General features: G+C 31.6%; 2 protein-coding genes across 2 annotated transcripts; one reads left to right on the plus strand and one right to left on the minus strand.

The window, feature by feature from the left end:
- The first annotated feature begins 1,189 nt into the window (after window positions 1-1,189).
- Window positions 1,190-5,152, plus strand: LOC108329641 (glucan endo-1,3-beta-glucosidase 8). Its single transcript, XM_017563956.2, has 2 exons — window positions 1,190-2,376; window positions 3,934-5,152. The coding sequence occupies exons 1-2, from the start codon at window positions 2,048-2,050 to the stop codon at window positions 5,036-5,038; spliced, it is 1,434 nt and encodes a 477-aa protein (XP_017419445.1). The 5' UTR covers window positions 1,190-2,047; the 3' UTR covers window positions 5,039-5,152.
- An 18,156-nt stretch (window positions 5,153-23,308) lies between these two features.
- LOC108328209 (GATA transcription factor 9) lies at window positions 23,309-24,592 on the minus strand. Its single transcript, XM_017562037.2, has 2 exons — window positions 24,352-24,592; window positions 23,309-24,101 (listed from the first exon to the last, which is right to left on the minus strand). The coding sequence occupies exons 1-2, from the start codon at window positions 24,463-24,465 to the stop codon at window positions 23,409-23,411; spliced, it is 807 nt and encodes a 268-aa protein (XP_017417526.1). The 5' UTR covers window positions 24,466-24,592; the 3' UTR covers window positions 23,309-23,408.
- Window positions 24,593-24,908: the final 316 nt, after the last annotated feature.

The raw sequence follows: 24,908 nt of genomic DNA on the forward strand, positions 1-24,908 counted from the left end.
TATTTTTTATTTTTATGTAGTTAGTTATACATTATTTTAATATTTTTTTAACTGTTGGGTTAGCTCATTATATTTGTTCTATTCTATTAATCTCATTTACATATTAATTATAAAATATGAAATATATTAAATACTTCAATATTTTAAAAGTTATTAAATTAAACTGATATACACATAAATTTACCTATTTTTCAAATTTAAAATTATGGACATCTCAAGTTCATGAATTAGATATACCAGCTTTTTAATACTTTTTCTTTTAAAAAAAGTATTATGAATTTTACATAGGATTTTATTATAATTTACATCACATTATATTTTATCTTATTATTCACTTACAAAACATCCAAAAATTTAAATAAAAAGTTTAATTATTTAGTGAATATTCTTTAAAAAATATTAATTATATTTATAAGATTAATATAAATTATAAACTTATGTTTTTGTTAGAATAATACTCACTTCAAACATATATTATTAATATTGTTAATAATAATATAATTACACTTCATAGTAAATAATAATTATAATACGTATAAATATTACTTTAATAATAGATATAGGTTTGAATTATTTCATAATAAAAAAAAATTTAAGGAGTATCATTAGATTGTGTTTTTTAATGTGTCTATTAAATAATTTCTCTTGAACTCTCCAAACATTTATATCAATTTAAACTTTCAAATTAAGAGAAACATTTATATCAATTTAAACTTTCAAACTAAGAGAATGTTAATATATAAAAAAACTAGTAGGAGAGTATATAGATTTAAAACCATTTAATTATAAAATATTAAATTTTTTTATTAATTATATTTTATCCTAACCATGTGATTTTTCTAAATTTTATTGATATTTTAGTTTTGAATGGTTGTCTAAAAATTTATAGAATCTTATAAATCCATAAAATTCTTAGAGCATAAATTCGTTAAAATATAAATGAAAAAGATAATCATAAAATATTTTAACAAAATCTTATCTATCATAACATATCTCCAATAATGTTTACAGAATTTTTACATACAAATTTTTTTTACATACCAAAATAATCTTTTAAAATTTCAACCTATTAGACATTCTTGAGAACCCAACTACTTACTGATGCACCGTGACTTGATGTTACAAAGAACTAAACCCTAACAGAAAAATAAATATCTAGAATGACCTTAAACCGTAGCCAATGACATATTTTGATCCTTTCTTCAACCTAAAGGCTTACTGATTCTCATCAATAACATAAACTTGTCTTTTCATGGTTTTAAATTTCATTATGATCATCATCATCATACCTTTCTCCTTCAAACTCTAATTCCTTCTTCTTTACTCTTCAAATCTTCCTTTAACTTCTCAAGTGATAGCCGTTATAGCTATCTAGAACAGCGGTTAAGGTTGCTCCCACAATAATAATAGTAATTAAAAAGCGTGTGGGAATTTGGCTCTGTCAGTTCCCACTACCCCACTTTCCCTTTCACAAGTTCCAGAGTTCTTCTCACTCAATAAACCTTTTCCCTCTTCTCTCTCTCTCTCTCTCTCTAACAAGATTGTAGAGAAACTGGTTTCGTTTTGTTCATCTGGGTTCAGGACCTCACATTCTCTGCCTTGTCTGTTTCTCTCTAGCAGAAGGAACAAACCAATAAGAGAACAAGGAGAGAAAACAAGAATAGGGCTATTTTTTTGGGGTGGTTTGTTTGCAAATATTCTTATATCAAGATTTTGTTGATTGTGATTTGTTACGCTGTTTCTCTCTTGGTTGTCTTTTATGGTTTTCGATTTGTTTACTGTTTGATCTTTCACCCCATTAGGTCTATCACCGTCTCATTGATCGTGATTTCGTGTGTGAAAAAGTTTTGAAATTTCTCACTCCACTTTCAAAAACGGTTGCTTTCTGCTGCCCCACTCTCCACATAGAAACAAAACAGAGTTTCCGTTTATGTTTTGTTAACCATTTACAAACCCATTTTAGCTTTTGCTCGTGTTCCCTTTGATTTTAATTTTGCTGGAAAATCTTGTTATTATTTTGAGAGGAAAAGCTTTTGTTGCTCTTGGAATGGAAAAACCCTGGCTTTTGAGATGGGTGTTAGTGGTGGGGGTGATGTGTTGGTATGGGGAAGGGATTGGTGTGAATTGGGGAACCCAGGCAACACACAAGTTACCGCCAGAAACAGTGGTTCAGATGTTGAGGGACAATGGGATTCAGAAAGTGAAGCTTTTTGATGCAGATGAATCGACCATGAGTGCATTGGCTGGGACTGGCATTGAAGTCATGGTGGCTATCCCTAATATCCAGCTTGCTGAGATGAATGACTATGGCAGGGCCAAACAGTGGGTTAAGAAAAACGTCACGCGTTACAACTTCAATGGGGGTGTTAATATCAAGTGAGTTTTTTTTTTCTTTTCAATTTCTGTAAACTGCTTCAATTGTTGTTATTCTTAATCTATTGTGTAATTTGGCCCTCCTTGAATCCGTTGTGGTGTGTAGTTTGCACCAATCTTAGGTTTAAACTTGATTGTCGTTATTGTATACAATTTGTTTTTCCTTTCTTACTTTGTTTTCGAATGAAGTTTAGAGGTTATTTGGTATATGATGTGGTTGTTACTTGTTGGTTTATCTGAGCATCTTAAACAAGTGCATTTGATGCCATGTCCTTGATTCTCTGTTTTAGACTTCTTGGTGAATTTATGTTTGCTCTACTACTGTTAATTCTGGCATTGATGTTGCTTAATGATGGCCTGCTTGGGCTTGTCCTCAGGAAAAATCTTCTATCATTCACATTAGGAGCGTTTGTCACTGGTGATGGCAATCCACCTGATCATAATGATAATAAATAATAATAATCATCCAAAAGTGTCAAAATACGTAATATTAGTATTATTATTATTCAGTTTAGGGACCAACCCTGGAAATGTGTGAAAGGAATCTTTCAAAAGTGAACCCAAAAGTTGTCTTTTCTTTTTATCAGGGAAGCTCTGTGTATAGGGCTATCCCCCAGAATTAGATTCTTTTTTTGGTAGTGGTGCATGAGAAGTCCTTTGCAACTTTGTTGGGGCATAGGAGAAGGATATTTGTTCTGAGAATCATTATTCCATTCTAGAAGGTGATTGCTGCGGAATGTTTGAGGGAAGAGATATAAAAGTGTCAAAATTCTCACATAGGATAACTTGTACATTATTTTACCATCCATCTTAATTCCCATTGATATGTGCAAGTAACCAATGGATGTGAAGAGTTTTTGGTATGAGCATGTTGCATTTTTGGGGAAGGGAATATTTTTTGTTTGTCTATTATGTGTGCATGTATTAAAAAAATTGTTCCAAGTTTTGACACAATCGCAAACAGAACAAGGATAACTTATATTTTTAGGGTATGTTTGCTGGTGCTGTGACTTGCAGTTCTGCATTGGTTAACGAGAAGTTTAAGTAAAATTAAAGGAGCTAGAAGTTTAGGGTCTAAATAATGGAAACTTTTGAACATTTCTCTTAGATGCAAAAGGTTTCTTATTATATTATTAAAAACCACATGTTATGCTTTGTTGGATGGATATTCAATATTATTTATCTTAACTCCTCTTGAAATGCTAATTTTTGTCATTCTTCAGCAAACTTGTAAAATATTTTTGGGACTAATTTGTAGGTGTGTAGAATCTTGACTACAACACAGGTAGCAACATTAGTAGAGTCCATTTTAGTCATTGGATTGCTCAAACTCTCGAATAATTGATTTGCCAAGTAAATCTTACCAAATATCACAGCCATATGTTGTAGGAAGCATTAAAATACTGTCTTTCTGGTGTTAAAACCATTCTGTCAATTTTGATTTTCGAAACAGTAATTTGCAATGAAATGTATACTTTCTTTCCCTGCCAAAACTCCGTTGATTTTCCTTTTGGCCTATTCAAATGTAGGATTATGCATTATATCTATATTCTTTTGTAGGTATGTAGCAGTTGGGAACGAGCCGTTTTTGAAATCCTACAACAATTCGTTCTTGAATATCACCTTTCCTGCTCTGCAGAACATTCAAAATGCCCTTAACGAAGCAGGCCTTGGAGACAAAGTGAAGGCTACAGTACCCTTGAATGCAGATGTGTATCAGTCTCCAGATAACAATCCTGTTCCATCTGCAGGAATATTTAGGCCTGACATCAGTGGTCTCATGACCCAGATGGTGCAGTTTCTCAGCAAGAATGGTGCACCATTTACTGTGAACATTTACCCCTTCTTAAGTCTCTATGGAAACGATGATTTTCCGTTGAACTACGCCTTCTTCGACGGTGTAGACAATCCGGTAAATGATAATGGTACTCCATACACGAATGTCTTTGATGCAAATTTCGATACCTTGGTTGCTGCTCTCAAATCAGTGGGGTTTGGAGACCTTCCTATTTTGGTGGGAGAAGTAGGATGGCCAACAGAAGGAGACAAGAATGCCAATGTTCGCTTAGCTTTGAGGTTCTATAATGGCCTTCTGCCAAGGCTCGCAGGCAATAGAGGCACGCCGCGCCGCCCTGGACACATTGAAGTTTATCTTTTTGGTTTCATTGATGAGGATGCCAAGAGCATTGCACCAGGAAACTTCGAACGCCACTGGGGAATATTCAAATATGATGGACAACCCAAGTTTCCAATGGACCTTTCTGGTCAGAACCAAGAAAAATTTCTGATAGGTGCACAGAATGTGAAGTACCTTGCTCCTAGGTGGTGCATGTTTAATCCTGATGCTAAGGATCTAACCAACCTTCCAGATAACATCAACTATGCTTGCACCTTTGGAGATTGCACTGCACTTGGATACGGATCCTCTTGCAACAGCCTTGATGCTAATGGCAATGCCTCGTATGCCTTTAACATGTACTTCCAGGTGCAAAATCAGAACCCCATGGCCTGCAATTTTCAAGGTTTGGCCAAAATTACTACGGACAATATCTCAACACCCATTTGCAATTTTATCGTTCAGATAGTCGGTTCTTCAGCCTCTTCTTTGATTCCCTCACTTGTTGCTATCTTGTTTGTTAGTTTATTCATGATCCTGTTTTGGTAAGATTTCTTTGTATATACATTAGAGGTTCTTTTTTTAATTTATGGCTTTATTGTTTCTTGGAGAGATACTCTGCCTACTATTTTTATCATTAATTTACAGATTCTTTCAATAAAACTATTCACACCTTGAGCTCTGACAGCAGTCAAGTTATGCATGTGGGATATTCTTATTTATTTTTTCTATAAAAAGATTTAAATGTGAAAATTTATTTAAGAAATCTCAGCTTAGCTTCATTGTTGACATGTTAACTTTGAAAGTTTGCATTGGTTAAGAGAAAAAAATCTAATTCATTTGAATGTAACTATAAAAACACTCCACCTTTCAAATATATCTATGATATGGATAGAGACTAACGAAAAGCAAGGTCATCGATTAGGTGAATGCCGACACTGAAATGGCCAATTACGTTTAACCACAAAAGAGGGAGCATGCCACGATGCTAAACATTAAAATACTGGGGACCAAAAGAAAGATGTCTGGAAATTTTCAAATGTATAATCATATGCAAGTTTTAACATTAAACAGAGTTCTGAAGTTTTCAGAATTAAAAGTTCAAGTTATCTCTTGTGATTGTAACTTGATGTATAGCATTAGCATGGTGCGTTTCAGGAAGCAAATATTCAAATTAGTCTTTTATTTTAAAGATGCAGACACGTTAAATTCCTTTATAGAATGGTTTTAAACAGCACTTTATGCAATTTTATATTTAAAATCAAATAAATGTGCAGCTTATGAAACTAAATAAATGTTGAAAGATAATTGAAAAGCATGATTTCTGGAAAGCTCTTCACTATTATTATCACTGCCCCTGTAGCCGTTATGTTTGAATTAGGCCAAATCTGATCACACACATTCACACAATGAAAATGCATGCCCAGTTCCCTGTACTTTTTGGAATCAAATTATATTTGGCTACCTGTTCATCTTTCTCCTTTCATGTGATCATATATTATGGTGGGACCATATTGGTTTTGAGGAGGCAGACAAAGAAATTGAAACTCATTGGCAGAGGTTGCTTTCAAGTCTCAATTATGAATGCATCCTCCAACACCTACCGAGCTCAATTGAGGTATTTGGTTGATGTGATCTATGTCATAAAATAGCACTGATTATGTACCCCCATACTGAGTGTATATAGGTGGAGCTGCAGAAAGATAAAAAAGTTTAAACAAAAAAAAAAAGCAAATATAATATAATATACAAACACTTTTGTTTAATTGTGTCTACAAATTCAAAGGAAAATTGGTAAAAGAAAAGGACTAGTAGTACATTGATACATGTAGCACAACCAAAGTCTGGTGCATATTTAAATCTACCTAGCTGTTATTATTCCTGATAAAGTGATAGATGCATTTTCATTTTTCTTTTGACTTTTGTTACTAATAATTAGAGACCATTAAAACATCTTTTCAATAATTCATATTCTTTACAGCTCTAAGACAGGGTCATTCTGCTTGGTGTTGGTGACATGCTCATATTCCATCATGTGCACTGTGGCGTGGGTTAAAGTTGTTAACTTTTGTACCTATTATGCATTGGACACAGACACAAGAAATAGCCTCATAATCAGCGATTCCCCCTTTGACCGAACCTAAGATTTCAAATTTAAATTTTGGGATTAGTGAGAATTTGATGGATTAATAACGTTAGAAACAGTGTTATCAATCGTTTCAAGGTAGATGGATATCTTTTAAAATCATAACTGTGGCTCCAATCTCCAACAAGTTCATGTCTTTATACGGTTGCTGCAATCTAGTACTGTGAAGAGTCAGGTGCATGGTTTATGGTGTGTGATGTATGATCTGTCAAACCAATGTCGGCTTGGATTTGGAACAAGGAATCATGAGAATCTATCGAATATTTCGACAAAAACAACAGATTAAATTAACATTAAAGATTATGAGCACAGAAGAAAAAAAATAGTAACAAACAAATGAACATAACAGAGGAAAGTTGTAATTAGGGAATGTTTCTCAACCTTTTGAACTCAAATGTGTATTTTATTGACTATGAAATTATTTTAGTTAGAAGAACCATGGAATAAAATTAAAAACCACACAAGCACAATGGGATAGCAAAAAAAGGAGAAAGAAAATTCTCTCACTAATGGATTCAAGTGGTGATATTCCCATATTGATTTTCAAATACTACACGTTATTGTCTTTTCTTATGGGAAAAGTTTAAAAATAAAATATCAATAAAACTACATTCTTAATGTTAAAGGAATAAAAATAACACTTATGGGTTGCTTTAATTTTAACTAATGTTATCTCTCAAGTTTGTATTATTTTAAATATTGGTTTCTACTTGTAGAAGATTTTGTAAAATTATCTGTAGCAGTGCAAAATAATTAATTTATATTTTTTCCGGTCATTAGTTTTCATATATTTTGAGACTTTATATCGGTATTTGAATAGCTCATGAAAAATAAGATTTTTACTCAATATAATGATAAACTTTTGCAAAATATTTTTATGGAAATATTTTTGCTTTGTGTATTTTTAAAATTCTTCTTAGTCATGTTACTATTTTAACACAATTATGTTATGTTTTCATGGTTGAATTTTCTTAAAATCATGATATCGCACCGAGAGGAAGTACATATCTTAGAATGTTTTTTCTTGTTTTTCAACGAAATTATTTTTGTCATCCAGAAAGCTTCGCACTGGTGTTATTAATATAAAACTTTTGTATAGTTATGTTCAATTTTTTTTCCTTTGCTTTTAATCTTCTCTAGCTAGTGTGAAAATTGATTTTGAATTTCTTCAAAATTTTACCTATATGTTTCTTTGCAATGATAAAAATATTAATATTCATTCTAAACAACATGAAGACAATGAATCACTAAAGGGGTTCTTGGGAGGGCATCTTATTATCATTCTTCTTGGAGATGAACATCATTTTATGATTTCCTTCCATTAATAACTATCCCCTTACTACCTTGATTGATAAAGCTGTTAGAATTATAAGTCTGAGTTGAAGAAATATGATTAATTGAACTATCTCCAATTTTTAAAAATAAGATGAAAAATTATTATTTAATTGATTGGTAAAGAACACATCATATCAACTTACAAATATTTCAAGACAAATATAATATGCAATATAACAAGTTAAAAAAAAAAAGAGATAGAGGAAGACACAATATTTATACTAGTTTGTTCTTACATAAGAATTACATCTAATTGTCTAATCATCATAATTATACCAAATCCACTATAGTTTTAAGTTTTATAAGAACTTTTCAAGTTTCAAGAAACAAGAACATACAATAGGTTGAACAAGATATCCTATCACTACTTATGAAATTAATGATAAGGAGACAACTAAAACATTATGTGTATTATATTTATTCCAAAATTATTTATACAATTTAAAGAAACATGTGATATTAATATTGCAAATATAACTAATGAGCATTGCTTGGGTGATTAAGTGAACCATAGAAAAACACCATAACCCAATTTAAACCTATTTATGATTTTCTTTTTAAATATCTTTTTCATGTTCACTTACTTTAAATATACATAGAATGAGAAAAATATATATATACGTGTTTCTTAATTCTATAAAACACAATTTGATTTATTTATATAAAATAATATAATATGAAATTAAACCTTACTTATTTATTAAATGAATATGCTAAATTTATTGAATGAGATTTGAGTAAGTTTAATTTCTAAATAAGGTGACTGTAAAAAGAGATATATTATCAAGGGAAAAGGCATGATCCATTCAGTTTTAAGATAATTATTATAAAAGTAATGAATCTCTTATATAAAATAAATTATAATTGGACAATAACTAAAGAAAATTATATTATCTATGTATAGAATAAGCATACAAGTGTCCACCGCTACTATACGCTCATACTGTGGCTAACTTTAGAATTGAAATATATTGATGCAACTATTGGAGATTAATAATTGACATAGATTCCTTAAAAATGTGAGTTTCAATTAGCAAAAGTAAAGACGTTTTCTTTTGTATAACCCAATATATACACATTAATATAAAGATATTATAAATAAGTCCAAACTATAAATTGATTGGGAGTGTAAATGTTACCTCGTTAATAATTTGATTATAATTTCTCTTAATATAATAATATTTTTTTTGTAAAAACTCACTTAAAAATAAACAAACTTATAAGATACTTAAAACTTAATTAAAGATATAATAATTGTGATGAGATCTTTTTCCAAACATAAGTCAATCCTCTTTCAGAAACTTCAACAAATTTGAATTTAAAATTTTAATGTTCATTTTTATTTTTATCAAATTTTAATAAAGGTTTAATTACATTTTTGTTCTTATATTCAGTATTTTTTTATTATCAATTTTTAACTTAATATGGTCTCTACATTTTTTTAAAAAACTAAATGTGATCACTTTTATCAATTTGCGTTGATGAATAATTTACACACTGAAATGAACGTGAAAAATTGTAAATTTATGTTTTTTAGAAAACTATGAAAATTATAAAATATAGTTTTACATACATTATAAAAAATAATATTTCTTTTTATAATTACATTTTATACTACAAAAAAATATATATATATATATATATATATAAATAATATAATATATATATATATATAAATTTTTAAAATTACAATTAATATTTAAAAAATATTTAATGATAAGTATTTAATTTTAATAAATTATTTTGATTTATATATATATATATATATATATATATATATATATATATATATAAAAGAAAAAAAAATTGGGAGGTGAAGACCCCTTTCAAGCATAATGAAGCTCGGTCCCGTCTAATTTAAACACAATGTAATTGAAAATGTGTTTGACCTATGTAAAGCATAAAATTAAGGTTATTATAGAATTTGAGTCTTTTATTTTATTTTTTTACTTTGCAAATTTAAAATCCTTAGTAATCTTTATGTAACATCCCGTAGGATTTACCTTATTAATTTAAAATATTATATTATAGTTGATAAAGAAACATAAACCAACATATAAGTATATAAAATTTATTTACAAATTTTTCATGAAAAAAAAAACTAAATTTTTGAAAGAAAAATAAATATGTCATCAACTAGGAAGCTTTATACAAAATAAAAATTATATAAATAAACAATTATTATTTTCTTTAGAAAGACCATCAACAATCCTATCATTTCACAACTCTTTCACCTGTACTATCATTTGCTCATTTCACCTGCATTATCATCTGTTCATTTATAACTCATAAAATAGCACACAACAAGGTAAATTAGTATAATTTAAAACTTACAAGTTTTGAAGAAAAGAAAGCTTATATAAAAACAATAAGAAAATTACTACCATAACTTTACATCAATCATACAATCTACATCCAAAAGTAAAGGCTCTCAAAGCCCAAAATGATATATCAAGAACAACAGACACAACCTCCAAGAAGTTTGGTGTATTGACTAGCACCCTAAGACTCTACACTTGTCATTTCTCAATCACTCATACTTCTCAAGAGTTATAGCTATCACATGAACATACCATCCTAGATCCATAGATCATGATAGAATAAATTCTATACCTCATGAGTTCAGCCATTATTGAGACTCTAGACATAAGCATCCATTGACTCTCACAACTAGTCAGTATGATCTCATTTTAGTACATAAATACACCCTACACAAAACCAACTCATTTTAGTATTCTCACCCTAGGAAATTACCTCATCATTCCACTCATATTCATCTTAATTCACAATAAACATTACCAAATTAGTAAGCATAATCACAATAAAATAGTAACAAAACAATATATCAGACATAGTTCATCATCACATTCCTGTATAATCTTAAATGATCATATAAATTTCACTAGTGCAGCAAGGGCTTTAGACGTCTGTTCTTTTGGCCTTTTAACGTTCGATATGTATCCGACGTCTTTGTGGATGACATTACTCAGACATCGGGAGAGCTCCCCCGACGTCTATATAGATGTCGGATGTGGTCATACCCGACGTCTGTATAGACGTCCGAGGTATACCCCCGACGTTTATATAGACGTCCAGGGGCTATGCCCGACATCTATATAGACATTGGATGTGGCCACACCCGACGTCTATAGGCCCTGAAACGGTTTGTTTATTGTAGCTCATTGGACGTCGGTTTGTGCATTGCCAAACGTCTATAGACGTCTGTCAGTGCACTAACCGACGTCTATTGGGTGTTTCTTTTTAAAAAATTAATTTACTTTTGCAATAAAACCACACCTGAAAAGCAGAAAATTATCCTAGAACAATATAGTATAATATATATATATATATATATATATATATGCGTTTCATATAAAGAAAGTTCTACTTAATGTAAAAAACAATCCAATACCAAAATTATCAAGATATAAACTTAAACTAAACCTAAGCAATGTTCAACAACAAATATAAGTGTTCCTAGCTCCATCTTTACAGAAGATAAGTTGTCTACTCCTGCCTTATATGCCTAATTGTGTCCTCTGGTATAGGAGATGTACTCTTGAAGCGCTGCAAAATGAAGAAAGATTCATTATGGTTTCATATATGTTTAAAGATGAATTTGATTTGTAATATATTCAAGGTATGCATCATTACCTCATTCTAGTCATCTGTAATGACAGCTCGAATGGTGGTTTTAATCCAACACATGACATAGAAGCCACATTCACATGAATCTAGCTGCTGGTTACACTAAAATGACAAACTAAATAGTCAAGAATTTAGATCATTCAATAACATAGAAAATGAATTAGAACTATAAATGTCTTACAACCTTTGGATACAAAATTTGAACTAGTTGACCTCGAGATTTACCAATAACTCTATATAGATTGAAAACACAAAGTAAAATTAATATAACTATATTTATCATAAAATTTTAAGGTGAACATCAAATTCAAAGTCATTTTTGGAGAAACACTTACCCTTGAAACATGGTTCTCAAGTCAGTTTTCATCTTCCTGTGCAACGAACAAAACCATATAATTTTACATTGTTTGGGAATGATGACCATCAACTGCCAGTGCGACCTATCACGAAGGACAAATAGTTATTTAACTAATTAAGGAAACTTTAGTAATGAACTTTTACATATAACAACACCTACTCATCAATGTATGGCACAAGGTATACGTCTCTTTTTGACTCATCCATCCATGTTTACAAATAATGTTGTCTGTTTTCAAGTGTATTACCAGAAGGTTGAATGGTCTGAGGTTCAACAAATCCGTACATGGAAGACCAACCTTGGTCTACAACGATTGTGTCCATGTACCTAAAACAACAAAGTTAAGTTGTTAGAAACTAGGAATCTAAATAAAAGTAATATGGAAGACAAAATTAACTATCTTACATGCACCACAGTTGAATGATGGAAATATTCAACATCCTGTCTCCCCCAATCACCTCCAATGCATCAGTCAATGTGATATATACTGGCACATGAGGGGAAAGACCAAATACTCTCAAATCCCAGTATAGTTCTAATGGTGCTCTCTTCAACCTGGGTAATCTTGTCATTAGCTTTGATAAAGGATCATCCTCCGCTTCAGCCATGTCATCATCTTCATGTATGACTATATCATGAATCAGCTGCTTCTGAGGACGTGTGAACTGAAGATAAGAATTTCAAAGTTATCAACAAATATTTTTAAACTTAACATAGAAATACTAATAATAAAGACATTATATATGTGGAGTAGCGATGTGTGACATGATCAATGCTCTAGGCCAGGCTATAAATGATCATATGGCCTCCCCCACAAAATTAATTTCTGGAGTGGATACAGGCACCTGAGCCTGGGGATCCCAAACCTCGTCAATCGTCACACGCACGTGGTGGGGTAATATGGGAAGACCATGAACTAAACAACTTTAAAGTTGCAGACAAACATGTAAAGTTCGAGCATCTTGGGAACAACTGTTGCTCTGAATCATTTATAAGAGAATCATACAAATTAGCTCTTCCAAAATTATCTTCACCGACATCACGTATCATGTCCTCTAAATGATCATTCATCAATTCTTCCACATAATTCGTTCCTCGTGACGTGGTAGGCTGGTCCAGTACTTCTCCATGCCAAGTCCAAACGGTATAAGTTCTCATTATGCCGAACATGAATAGATGATCACGCACATTCCCTAAGTCTTGCCGTATTTGATTAAGACAACGAACACAAGGACAAAAATATGTCCTGTTCACAGACTTAACATTTTGTTCAACATATTGCAAGAACTCCGAAACACCCTTATCATATTCTTCACTGATGCGACGTTCATTCATCCAGCTTCGATTCATACTATGTTCGTAAAATCATCAGTTTAAGTTTTTTAACTCTCACAAGGTTAGGCCCTACCCATTAAAAAAAAATTATTTTTCATAATTTGCTAAGACACGTGCAAAGAAGTCTACATCATAAATTTGATAAGATTTCGGTAGCATTTCGCATTGGTCTCCGAAATATACGAAATGAGAGTAGTCAAGGATGACCATAATCAAATATGCATCCGGAGAACAACACAAATACTGAACCGAAATTTTATCCATCTTATCCATAAACTCCAACGCATGTTATAGCAAATTATGAAAAATAATTTTCTTAAACTGTCCAATCGGACAATTCAAAATTTAATACAAACGATTAAAAGATTAATCGTTTGTGTTAAATTTCAAATAGCAACTAAGTTTCACTCAATGATTTGATACTTATAATGTAACATGCCAATTATAATAACACAACTATCACATGCATATTCAAAAGCCAATAACACATGCAGACCTTAAAGTCAAAAACATGCATACGCAAAAGCCAATAAAATGTATACACAAAAGCCAATAACATGCATACAAAAAAATTATCAACAAAGAAGCTAACCTTTTTAGCAGATTAAAAAAGCAATGCAGGGAAATAGAGTAATGCAGGCCAAAAAGCGTATACCAAAAACAGTCAAAAGCGCCCCCAAGTTAACAAGCTAGAAACTGCACCAAAACGTAACGGAAACTAATTTTAATCGGTTCAAATGGAAGATATTTCATGAAAGAGTAATTTAATCGGAGTAAAAGTAAATTTAAACGGTCCAAAAGAAAGGAAACACACCTGGAAATGCAATGTGTAAGAGAGAAAACGCGGGGAAGACGATGAACAGTGAGCGTAACTCCTCGCGGGTTCGCGATTTTAGTATAAATGGCAGTAGACGTCGGGTTCTGGGGGGCCCCGACGTCTATAATATTATAGACGTCGGGGCCCTAACTAATATAACGTCTTTCTGATTTAAATATTCATATTCGTGGGGCATTTAGACGTCCGTTAGAGGGGCCCCGACGTCGGGACCCCCCTAACGGACGTCTAAATGGCTGAAAAAAATAACTCCTCACCTACCCTGTCAGCCACTTAGACGTCCGTTAGGGGAGGGTCCGACGTCTATAATATTGTAGACATCGGGACCCCTCTAACGGAGGTCTAAGTGGCTGAAAAAGAAAACTCTTCAACTACCCTGTCAGCCTCATAGGCGTCCATTGGGGGGGCGACGTCTATAATATTATAGATGTCGCCCCCCCTAACGAACGTCTAAAGGGCTAAAAAAAATAACTCCTCACCTACCCTGTCAGCACTTCGGCGTCCGTTGGGGGGGCTCAGACGTCTATAATATTATAGACGTCGGCCCCCCCTAACGGACGTCTATATTGCCACTTATTTACGAAAATGCCACCGGTCAATCATTTACGTTGGTATTTTCATGCACGGACATCTATTGGGTGACGTTATTCATCATTTATTTTCTATTGTATAAGCATGACATTCAATTAAAATAATTCCATTAAGTATATCAAATGGCAAAAGGTATTTCACTAACCATATACATATAACAAAAAATCCCAACAATCAAAGCAAAGAACCATTTGTCAATTTTTCAACTTGAGCTAATGGTTAATAAATTAGGAATCAAAATTTTACCAAAATAACCAAAAACTCAAAACAGGGTGGCACCCAACACCAGATCCCTTAGTGCTCATTGTCAAGTGAGTTCCCAACGTGACTAAGGGACCATCCAACGCCCTATACCTTTGGAGCTCACTGTCTTGAGTGTCCAACAGTCCCAAAGTTTCACCGAACACTTTGGACTACTAAAGCTCAATGACTTGAATCCTGCAACTGGCGTCCAACAGTTCTTTGGTATCGCCCGATAGTGTATCAGACTTTAAACTCCCAAATTGACTTGAATGGGTTGTCCAACTTTACTATCTACACAACTTTAGTTTCATCTTAGTTTAAAATACCTTATTTTAGTTCAAAGTAACCATTAGATAAATCAAATTGGACAATCCTAGCCAAATCAAATCAGTTCCATAGACAATAATACTAAAACAACCCAAAAATAATATTCTAAGTAATAAAATCACAATTCAATTCTAATATTATACTAAAAAATTTTACCAATATTTCTTAACATACCAAATTCTAAATTTTACTATTCATAGTTTACATATCAACATTATTAAATTAACATAAATACTAGTTAAATTTTACTATATCATTCACAAATTCACAATGCGTTCATTTGATTAAACCACAAGCTCCATAAACACCGCCTCACAGATGTTGTTTTACTTGCATGTAGAAAACTATTATCAACAATCATAACACCTTGACAATCCTAACCAAACAAATATTCATCTTAGGCTCTTACCACATGCAAACTCAAAACATCTCACATGCAACAAATTTCTTGACAAACCAAAAAGAAAGGCAAACAATGAACTTACTATGTTCAAGATTATGATCAAATAGGATTGTAGACCTTGATTCCAAAAGTATAATAGCATTCTTCAATCTTCAAAAAGATGAAGGATAAAGTTATATATCTACAAAAAAAATACATAAAAAAATATAGAAAAAGTTTTTAAGAGATTGTAGTTCTCATGAAATGAAATTCGATTAGTAGAATATCTATTTATAATTAAACCTTTTATGAATAAATAATAGAACGTCATCATTAAAACCAATACTACTCTTAAACTATTTTCTAGGTCCTAATAATTCTCACTAACAAAGAAAAATTTTCTTACTAAAAAATTAACTTATTAGGTAAGAGATAAGGATACATTCTCTTCATTTCCTCTTATAGAATCCACCTAGATTTGTCTGACCTACCGTTCCACTGTATCCTTACCAAATTGAAAACTCTACCCATGTGATATTTTGCCTGGTGTTCAACCGTTTAAACTAGCTTATACAAATGGATAACATTCATACAATTATTATTTTACTTTTAAATCAGAACTTCCAAATATAGTAACCAATTACCTGATTTTTTATGCTCATGTACTAACCACTACTCAACAACAACTTTCTTCAACTTATCATTATAAAAACACAAATTCTCCCTTTGAACCCGAGAACTTCATCTTCTCTCAACTTGAAATCATTAATTTGATTAGTACTAATTAACAGTTTTATTATGCATCTCAAATTAAGATCGTCTAATTGCACTTCCTTAACCCTTTTAATGAACTCATTAGTTATAGTCAAATAACTACAGCTTACACGATCTCATCACAGCTCCACTCCCAAGTTTGCGTGATCTTTCTCTACCCACTCTAAGTCTTTCATAAGCAAAACTATAATTTGAACCATTTTTTGCTTAATGTTAAATTAATTTTCCCTTTAATAAACACATGTGATAATTACTATAAATTAAATATAATTTCAATCACCTTAAATATTAATAAAAAAACAAAATTATACTTGTTATATTAAGAGAATAATTATTTTTACTATACCAAAAATAAAATACATCAATACTCAAAGTGGTATTTTACCCTATTATAGTACATAATATTAATATAAGCACAGTTTAACATTACTATATTACACTCATAATAAGCAACACATTGAAATATTCAGCGATAAATCTCCGCCAAACTAATCCATATTTTTTTAATAATATTATTAAAATGAATTATATAATAAACTTGCAATGAAAAATAGTTAAACTGGGTTATTATCTTATTAACCAATTAATTTTTTTTGTATTCAACTTGTTGATATTACTAATAAAAACAATGTTAATAAGTTCTCTTTCAAATCACTAATGCAATTTAAAAATTTAACTTAATTATATGGTGAATCAAACATTTCTTGTAAGAGATATGTTATTTTTTAAAATAAAATATTAACAACGGAAATATTAGCTATATTTAAAGATTATATTGTTCTAAATAATCTCATATTACTAATCAATATGAACTTTGACCTAAAAGATTATATTATTCACATTATATAAATATATCATTTTATAAGATGTATGAATGCTAACGTTCTAAATTTTATAGAACCCATGCCAAATAATATAAAATATTACTAATTATTTTTAGAAAAAATATGATATATTTTTACATATTATTAGGCTTAATTAATTTTGAAGTCTCTCATAAACTTAAATATTTTTAATTTAGTTCTTTCTTATCTATATTTGAAATATTTTTATTTTTTAATAAAATTTCTTGTGATTAATGTAAAATAATATTACAGTTAATATAAAACGAGATATGATTTTTATGATTTTAATTAAAAATGTATTAGAAAAAAATATTTTCGTTATCACCTATATATGATAATAACGAAGATAGTCACATAGTCACCATAGATAAGGACGTGGAAGTCGTCAAAAATATGATGATGTAACATCCCAAAAATACAGTATAAAACTATATAATAGAATAATCACATGTTAATAATACTACAGATCAGTCTTACAAAAGATAGGACATACGCTTATGGTCGAATGACCTTACAGAATAACGAGAAATTTAAAATTGTACAAATAAGCAATCTAGACCAAACGGTTTACAAAAGACCTATACCGAACGGTCATACAAAAGAAAAAGGTAAAAGATGATCGAACGGTCATCGTACAAATAAACTAACTACTGACCGAACGGTTCTACTGTTCGGTCTTAACTTCTACCTCGACCAAACTTTCTTCTTCTAGCGCTTCTTCCAACAGCTCTTCTCCTTCTGCTCACATCCACACGGATGATCATTGCGACAGGACAATAACCGAACGTACAAAACGGACAAGACAGGAAAATAGGGTAAGCTTATGTAATTTAATTCATGTATCAGTGTATATTTCACACAATCAACTAAACAAGATAAATCATTAACTCCTTCATGCAAAGACTAATACTAGACTCTGATTATCCAGACTGTATGAATTATGTGTAGCTACGACGTTCGTGCACCCGGGTGATGTAGTAACTGGGATACCCTCAACAGCTGCCACCCGAGGTTAGTCCTATCTGTCCAAATTAACCATAAGGACTAGGACCTCCTGCCATTCCCACACATGACTTACCCTTCTCTACGTGAGAACGAGTAATCACGGAATATCAGGATGAACCGCCAGCTTAGCTTTATCCACATTCGTACTTTACCAATTTCCAATATTCATTCATGAGATATTCCTCCCCAGAACACTCTTTCATATTCATACTCATTTCATCTACATCATATTCCATCATCTTTCATTTTCAAAACCTCAAATTGAACCAATTTGAATACAGATCACATACGATACCAAATACTGACCGTTAATCTTCAACCCCGAACGAGACCGAACACTTGGAGTGAGAAACAGATCAAAACCGAGAGAGTTACTATCGGGGTTGAGAAAGAGACCGATTACAATAATATTTCTCAAAGACTAATAGAATCGAACGTTATTTACAAGGTGAGCCAATTTAATGAACTGACTCATGAGAGTTTAGACCGAACGCCAATAAGCCTAGGCCGAGTACTAAGACTCTAGGCCGAACACCATAGAAACTGATACTGTAGGACATCGAATAATAGTAAGTGACGAAATTATATGAAGAAATCGAACGCTATAAATACTTAGCTTATTTATGAGTTTAACATCAAGGAGAACGAGTGCTAATCGAAGACCGAGCACTGTAGAGACCGAACGCTATTGGTTTTGGCCAAATGCTCTTATTTAGAAATTAAATTACAAAATCAAGGTCGAGCGCTTGGTTTAAGACCGAGCACCACTTAGTACGAGCACTTGGTGTAAGACCGAGCACTACTTAGTACGAACACTTGGTGTAAGACTAAGCACTACTAAACTTATAGAATAAAGGCTTGATAAATACAAGATATCATTTAACTAGTGTTCAAGAATGAATGAAATATACAAATACATATAGATATACTGAAGTTTATAACCAAAATGAAAACGCTCGGTCCTCAACTGGAATTCTCTCCAAATGACAGAATCCAGTTCCAACCGAGTCCACAAGAAAACCGAACGGTCAATGACCTTCAATGACGAACATCAATTTTCACATAGAAATACAGACTTAGAATTCATACTCTTATTAATACATTCCTCAGGATTTATCTTCATACATTCATACAGCCAAAACATAGTAACAATCATACTTCATATTTCATCCAACAATCAAACAAGCATGCCAGCATTCAAAAACGAGAATAAAAATCAAATTATATAAGCTTCCCTTACCTCTTAACGTGACCGAACGCTCACAGATATGGTTACTGGTTCACCTCTACAAATACTTCTACCCTCAACGCTCGACAACTTCCGAAACTAAACCAAATAGAAAATCCAGAAACTCTCAAAACAAGATGATTGATTCATGCAACCCATAAACTAGGTTTACATGTACTAGGAAACCACACGGCTGAGGGAGAGATGAACTTACCAGCTCGAAATCGAAAACTGATCGGTTCAAACGAACGCCCTCGATGCTGGGAATGCTCAGGTGTGGTCTGTTTGATGATCGGAGGAAGAAAAGAGTAAGATTTTGTAGAGAGAATATTAAGAAATCTTAGAGAGAAGGAGGAGAAGAATGGATTTTCAGAAGGTTGAAGAAGATGGTTGCATGCAGAGAGTGGCGTGAATTTTTTTGAAAACTCAGAGTTTTACTCCTACCGTCAAAACCGAACGGCCACTCCACTGTTCACACCTGTCTTCCACTTACTGTTTTCCAGCTCCCCTTCCTCGACACTTGTCTTGCTCGACAATTGTCTTGCTCGACAACTTGTTCCTATGAATTTAATGTTGTCACTACACTTTGATGAGAGGTTTCACGCAAACGTGGAAGAGAAAGATGAGGACACTAATGCTATTTTGAAATTCAAAAAAAAATTGACATTTATTATGAATAGATTTAATATCAATTTAACACGGTGATATTATAAACTTTTTTGCACAAGTAGTCATTTATGTTTCTTTTCATCAAAAAGTCTTGTGTTGAGTTAGATTTATTTTAATCCTCACTTCACTTGTGCAAAATATTGGATACATCAAAACTTGAGTGTCTTGTGGACAACATTTAGATTAAAAACTGTATAAGCCTTTAAGATAATTTCATCTCGGTATTATGATAGTAATATAAGATAATAACATATGCAAATATTTAGTTGACAAAATTTTCTGCAAGGTATCAAAGCAAAGCATATTATAAGATTTTATTACCACAAGAATCTACATAAAATTTTCAAATACTTGTTTAGGGTGTTAAAGATTATTTTTGTTTATTTTCATTCCCTAAATTTAAATTTGCATAACCTTTATATAAGTTAGCAATGATTCAAACTTACAGAAGTTAAATCTATTTTTTCTATATGATGTATTTACTGATAATTTCTTGAATTTTTTTACCAAATTATTCTTATCATTGTTTGTATTTTTGGCTGATTAAAAAAACTATTTTTTTAATTACTTTTGTTTTATCAAATTATTCTTGTCACTGTTGTTATATTCTGTGCTATTGTAATGCTCGTATAATATATTTCTGTTGATTAAAAAACATTAGTTTTAATGACATCTCACATTTTAATTGTTTGCCCATGTTAAAATTGATCCACATTTAGGTATATTTTGACCTTTTTCTTTCTTTGTTAATGTAAATCTTCAACCTGATACTAAACACTTCATTCATCTCAGAAATTTATTTAAGCATTACAATACTTTCAAACACTCCACTAAAGTTAGATTTGGATAGGATCTTATCAAACCCTCGAATCTATCTTGAATGTTCTCTTATATTAGTAAAAATGAAGACAAATCCAATATTCACTGACGTAAATTCACACGTAATATTGTTGAACCCAGTTTTTCTGATAAAACTAACATTAGAAAAGCATTTTAAATTTATGTTATTTTTAAACGGATTTTAACAATGTAATAATACATGGTATACAGGTATTTATTTATGAAGTTATAAACTTATTTTCCCCAAATAGTATTTAAACATTCTTGTCCTGTTTCATTAATAGCTGTTGAATTATTTCGATTTGACTTTTGAATCCTTGAGGACTTCAATTTTATTTAAAATTGATCTTTAATTTGAATAATTTAAGTTGCTACTTGTTACTTATTGTCAGCTTGTTAGTTTCAAAATATATATTAATTAAAAGGCTAAAGTCAGAGTAAACCATTAAATAAAGTTTAAAATTCATAAATTCAGTGATGTCATCAAATTGACTTCATTAAATATTTAAATTAATAGTGACAACTATTTTCTATCCCAAAATTTCACCATTTAAGCCAAGAAATACGGCACTTCTCTGACCAAAAAAATACTGTATAACATCTCTACGGTCAATTTTATGATGTGACATTGCTAAGGTACAATAACTAACGCTATGCTTGTTAAACAAATGTCTTAATTTATTTTTTCAAAATCCTCATCTTGATTTTTTTAATAAATTAATCCAAATGACAACTATCTATTTATAATTCTATTTTGTAGATCTATATTGCAAAAATTACATAATAAGTTATGCGCTTAAAACCTGAACTTTAAAAGATGCCACACAATATCAAAATTTAAGACTTTAAATTATAGGAATGAAAAATTATTTTACATTAACATAGTGTGATTTTATGACATATCTTTAAGTAAAATGTACTTAAATTAGCATAGTGAAATCTAAAAAAGAAAACTTGCGTGCATTAATCTTACAATAGAGATAAACTAATTAAGTGTTAGAGAAAAGATATTATTAACAAGTTTTTTTTTTGGATATTTGGTAGGATAAATCTTCTAAGCATTTTGAAATTTTTTGCTCAAAGATATTAAATTTATCTGACAAATAAATATTGTAAGTTTGTGATTGAATAAGAATATCTATAATTAAAATAAAATATATAATATTTAAATCGGTTACAATTGAATTCTCTTTATTTTTCAAGTATTTTATTTAAATAAAACAATTAAAATATTTTATATTTTAACTTTTTGTTTAGATAAATTATTTGAAATTTTTTAAAATATAATTGTAAAATTAAACTTTAAAAAATGTTATGCAAATTTAAATATTTAAATAATACTTAATAATTATATTTTTTAGATACATATGTATAAAGATAAAGTTATTAGTTTCGAAATTTCAATTTTCTTTCTTATTTTAGTGAATTTTAATTTCACCATTATAATTATTTGAAATACTGTCTAAAAGTTTCTAAATTTTAATTTATTTCATTTAAACTCTATTGATTACTCCGTCCAAACAGCAGGTAAAAATGATTCTTGAATTTCTTCTGCTAAAATTTTGGAAGAGAAAGTTTTTATGAGGGAATTATGTTATATAATTATGATTTATATTGAAAAACTATTCCAAACCTTGGTTGTGGTATGATTTTGCAGCTTGAAATTACTCCTTCCAGCAGGATCGAATAAAGAGGATTGGAGGAGGGTAGAGAAGGAGAAGAATTTCTTAAAGAAGCTGTTTCCCATATATGTCCCATTTTTGGAAATGGAATAAAATCACAGTAACGCAGAAGAATAAAATAAAGAAATATGAGGAATTCTCATGGTCTTGGATTTTGTTTAGGTTTAAGAATTTGAAAGTCACGTGCATGTGCATATTTCGTAATGGATGAAATGACCTTATCTTCTCTCTGTGCCAGTGCATGCCAACTGCATAGTATAAAGAAATAAATTAAGACCACTCCCACATGCTTATACTGACAGAATTCGATACCTATTGGAACAAATTTCACGTCCTTCTTGTTTTAAAGAAATATTCAAAGCTGAAAAAATGCCCATTGCAAAATGGGAAAGAAGGCCAAAGTCAAGGAACTGCAGATCACTCACTGATAACACACATCCATTCTTTACCTTTTGCTTCAGCAGACTTCATTGTTGAGTAGATTTTGTTTAAGAAATGTGTTGTTATAAGAAGATTGAAAGGAGAAAATGAAATGATATAAATGTGGGTATTATGATATGATAAATGATAGCAGAGTAAAATTAAGGAGTCTCCATAATGGTATCTCTGTTTGGAAATAGTTTGTTCCTAACATTTGAAGTTTGATTTATACATAAAAATAAAAGGCTAAGAAGAACTAAAGGTCAGAAGAAATGGAAGAGTAAACAGACATCCTCATCTCCATGACTTTCTTGTGGGAATTGGAGTGCAAGTAGCTAACAAAAGTAGGACTCTTGGCTGGCCTATACTCTGGTAGTAACCTACCAGACTTGTACCTAACTCCACATGCATTGCAAAGTGTCTTTGGACCTAATGGTCCTGCCCTCCACTGTGGGGTCCTCTGAGCCAAGCAATGGCTGCATCTCCTTGCCATTGCTTGTTGACCACTGCTACCTTCAACCTCACACTCCCCAATCACCACTTTCCTCACTTCTTGCTCCTCCTTTGCCTTTGGCATCATCAGTTCACTGTCAGCCAACCAATAAGCCTGTTTCAGGAGTGGAGGGTCAGAACTCAAGGCTTCGTTTTGGGGGTTCAAATGCTGTGACCATATGCTCAAAGGGTCCTTCGTTCTAGGGGCCGAAAGCCTTTTCCTTTTGCTCCTCGCCTTCCCAGGCACAGCAAAATTCTGCAAAGGACACTCATTCTCTTGGGCTCTCTTCAATGTGCCTGAAGAACAACCCTTGCTGCTGCTGCTGCTGCCGCCTGTGCTTATGCTTATTATGCTTGTATTACTCTTAGCCCCACCGCCTCCCAACACAAAACTTGGGGGACTCGAAAAGCAGTCCTCCACAAACTCCGAAAGCCACTCCAACTCAACATCCACTTCCTACACACGTTTCGTGGAACAATCCAAAATATAACAACATATCAGAAATTACTATATACACCACAAAGCATGGCTCCAGTGGTATAGCACTATAGCTACAAACCTGGTAAAGAATTAGTCAAACACTTTCTCAAACCAAGAAAGAAACCATGACAGTAGAACTTGCAAGGTAAATTAAGGTAGAACAGTCCGAAAAGCAGAAAAAAAAATGGATAAAAAAAAGAAGACAACATTAAAGTGACCGACTGACCGTGTTCTGAGCAGAGAAGAGGTCATCAAGGCTGCTTGAGCAAGAAGGGGCAAAAACCTGCTCTTGGTGGCATTCAGTGGTAACTGATACACTTTGGCACATATTCATGTTCATCAGAGGCTAAAACTCAAGAGTGTGTAATTTTTGAAGCAATGAGAGAGGGGAGTGAAAGAGAAGAAACAGAGAGAGAGAGAGAGAGAGAGAGAGCCAAAATTGGTGTTCCAAGTTAGAACTGAACGTTTGTCTGAGGGTACCCTTTATTAATATGGGCCTTGGTTTTTTGTCGGCAGATAAAAGGTTAAAAGCAAAAAGAAAACAAATCAAAATTATCACTGTGAAAGCTCACATCACTATCTCATGCAGACAAAAACACCAATCACCATCTCTTATCTCACATTAACCTTGTTTACCCCAAAACATCATTTAGTTATCTGTATATTTGTTGCTTACCTTTCTTATTTTCCTCTTGTGTTTTTTTCTTCCTTTGGCGTGCAAATAGAATAAACCACCATATTTTTTTTTTCTGCATGAAGGAAAATAAAGTTGGTAATTTGTTT

Source organism: Vigna angularis, chromosome 2 (assembly GCF_016808095.1).
Source record: "Vigna angularis cultivar LongXiaoDou No.4 chromosome 2, ASM1680809v1, whole genome shotgun sequence".
Taxonomy (NCBI): Eukaryota; Viridiplantae; Streptophyta; class Magnoliopsida; order Fabales; family Fabaceae; genus Vigna; species Vigna angularis.

Excerpts from the sequence above, each read along its gene's own strand:
- LOC108328209 (XM_017562037.2), bottom strand. The coding sequence starts at position 24,465 with ATGAACATGAATATGTGCCAAAGTGTATCAGTTACCACTGAATGCCAC. Across the intron at positions 24,102-24,351 it reads TCTTCTCTGCTCAGAACACG|GAAGTGGATGTTGAGTTGGA; the intron begins GTCAGTCGGTCA and ends AAACGTGTGTAG.
- LOC108329641 (XM_017563956.2), top strand. The coding sequence starts at position 2,048 with ATGGAAAAACCCTGGCTTTTGAGATGGGTGTTAGTGGTGGGGGTGATG. Across the intron at positions 2,377-3,933 it reads AATGGGGGTGTTAATATCAA|GTATGTAGCAGTTGGGAACG; the intron begins GTGAGTTTTTTT and ends ATTCTTTTGTAG.